Source organism: Bison bison, unplaced genomic scaffold (genome assembly GCF_000754665.1).
Source record: "Bison bison bison isolate TAMUID 2011002044 unplaced genomic scaffold, Bison_UMD1.0 scf7180017864072, whole genome shotgun sequence".
Lineage (NCBI taxonomy): Eukaryota > Metazoa > Chordata > Mammalia > Artiodactyla > Bovidae > Bison > Bison bison.
Genome location: NW_011494644.1, coordinates 9,836,742 through 9,839,159, shown reverse-complemented (window position 1 = coordinate 9,839,159; position 2,418 = coordinate 9,836,742). Strand labels below are relative to the sequence as shown.

At 58.9% G+C, this 2,418-nt stretch overlaps 1 protein-coding gene across 1 annotated transcript in view; it reads left to right on the top strand.

The window, feature by feature from the left end:
• GTF3C1 (general transcription factor IIIC, polypeptide 1, alpha 220kDa) overlaps positions 1-2,418 on the top strand; it is an 81,143-nt gene that overhangs the window by 76,620 nt on the left and 2,105 nt on the right. Inside the window, exons 35-37 of the mRNA XM_010837240.1 lie at positions 1-110; positions 796-847; positions 2,265-2,418. The exon at positions 1-110 is cut by the window's left edge and continues 15 nt beyond it; the exon at positions 2,265-2,418 is cut by the window's right edge and continues 7 nt beyond it. Of these exons, the coding sequence (XP_010835542.1) occupies positions 1-110; positions 796-847; positions 2,265-2,418 (316 nt within the window). The remainder of the gene's footprint in view (positions 111-795; positions 848-2,264) is intronic.

The following is a 2,418-nucleotide window of genomic DNA, read 5'->3' as shown; positions in this document are numbered from 1 at the left end:
ATCGGAAGCCGGGCCAGGGGACCAAGAGGGTGTCGAGGTGCCCAGCTTCCCAGGCCAGGAGCAGCTGAGCTGTCAGGCCCAGCTTCCAGAGGCCCCTGAAGACCCCAGAGGTACCAAACCCTGTCCCCACCCCACCTTCCCCCACCCGCTCCTTCTCTGTCGGGGCCTGAAGGGCCCACACCACCTTCCTCAAGACCAGGAGCCTGCTGCTGGTCTTGACGGAAAGAGGGGCCTTTGCGTCAGCTTCCCTCGGCCCCGACTCAGCGGGAGTCTCTTGCCTGTTGACACTCATCTTCCCCCTAGAGGGCAGGGGCCTCGTGCTCCTTAGCCGACCTGTGAATTAATTACAAGGACGAGGCTCTCTTCTGGTTCTGCAAAGAGGCATTTCCTGAGGTGTCCTTACCAGGAAGCTGGAAGGGGAAGGGTCTCGCCTCCCAGGGGACTTGGCAGGTGCCCTCCACCCCTTTCCTTTCCTCTGCTGGAATTCTCCCAGGGATTTATACACCCAGCTATGTGGTCAGGGCTTCTGGAGAAGGATAGGCACTCACTTGCTCCCCTGGGTTGGGGGCATCACCGAGCCCTGGGCACAGCCCCCAGGCTGGCACCCCACCGTCTGTCCATCTGATACTGTCCTGGGGGTGCAGCCCCCACACCCCGCCGCCCCGAGGAGGGAGGTGCTGTCTCTGTGCTCACGGCCTTACCGCCAGACCCAGAAGGACCCGTGGGATGAACGGTTGGGGGAGAGACGGGTGGGCCCCACCTCTGCAGGCTCCCACGCCTCTCCCCTCTTGTCAGGTCTGGCAGATGGTTCTGTAGCTGGCAACCTCTCCCAGGTGGCATGGGAAAGGTGAGTGTGGTTCAGGCTCCAGCGGCCTGGGCTGGGAGGGGGCGATGAGAGCCTCGGAGGGTGGTGCCCAAGGTCCGGGGTAGATTATTACCTGGAGGTCTTTCACAAAGGTTTGTCAAGCACAGCGCTTCTCGGCCAGGGGTCTCAGACACCTGAGGGACCATGGGTCCCTCTCACCAGAGACCAGCAGGCGCTCCTTGCCCAAGGTGGACGAGGCCACAGTGCTGACGGCTGTAGCGCCCCGTGTGCTGGGAACAATGTGTGTCACGGAAGTCCGAGGGGCGCCTCCCACAGGGTGTGCATCACCCTCGGCTTGAAGGGCCGTGTTCTGGCTCAGGTTGGGCGGGCCCCGTCACATGGTCAGAGCCAGGTGTCCAGCTGGCCTGGGGTGTCCCACACTGGGACCCTGTGTGGCAGACCTGTCACTGCTTTAGTTTTTAGTAAAGACCTAAGCCAGTCAGACTTCCCCGGTTGCTCAGACGGTAAAGAATCTGCCTGCAATGCAGGAGACATGGGTTCAGTCCCTGGGTCGGGAAGATCCCCTGGAGAAGGGCAACCCACCCCAGTATTCTTGCCTGGAGAATCCCATGGACAGAGGAGCCTGGCGGGCTACAGTCCATGAGGTCGCAAAGAGCTGGACATGACGGAGCAACTAACACTTCTGAACCAGTCACTGCTTTAGTTGTTAGTAGAAACCTTCTGGAAGAGTGTGCCTGGAACCCCCGAATACAACACCGGCAGACCTGCCGCGCACGGACCTGAGCGTGGTCAGAGGGGGTGCAGCCGTTTGTTGTTGTTGTTAATGAAAATAAGTTTTATGATACCAAGTAATAAATACAAAGATGCAGATAGTTCCATTTTCTTCCAGATGTTTAGGGTCAACTTATAACAAAGGCAGAACTGAAACCTACTTTCAGTCCTAGGAAAAAGTTCAGGAGTCCTTGTTAGGTTTGGTTTGGGAGGTTGACTCTTTTCTTCTGCATTTATAACTTGCGCATTTTTAGAATTGACTTCAGAGCACCAATAGTCATGCAAATGCTTAAGCGGAAAAGAAGTTACATTAAGCAGAATTTACACCGTATGGGAAACGAGGGGACCAGCTACTAGGTTAAGAGTCCTGTCAAGTCTTCCCTACAAAAGAAAAAAATAACCTGCAGGTTCTGTCAGGTCCCAGAGGGAGCTGGTACATCTAGAAGTCCTGGCTCTTCCCCGCCCCACCAGTGTGGGGTGATGAGGGGGCTGGGGCCCGTCCCTTCAGGCGGGAGGAGAGCCAGAGGCAGAAGAACAGGAGGGAGGGGGTCCTCAGCCCCGCCAGTGGGCTGGGCTCCCGTCTGCCGAGGTGGGGGCCACGTGGAATCCGCTGTCTCCCCTCCCCACTAAGCCTGATGCCCGTTTCCCCCGCCCCCACCCGCTGCAGGGACTGTGAGAGCGTGCGCTTCATCGGGCGCCCGTGGCGCATCGTGGACGGCCGCCTGAACACGCCGGTGGTCAAGGGCATGATGGAGGCGGTGCTGCACCACATCATGACCAGGCCCGGCGTGCCCGAGAGCTGCCTGCTGCAGCACTACAAG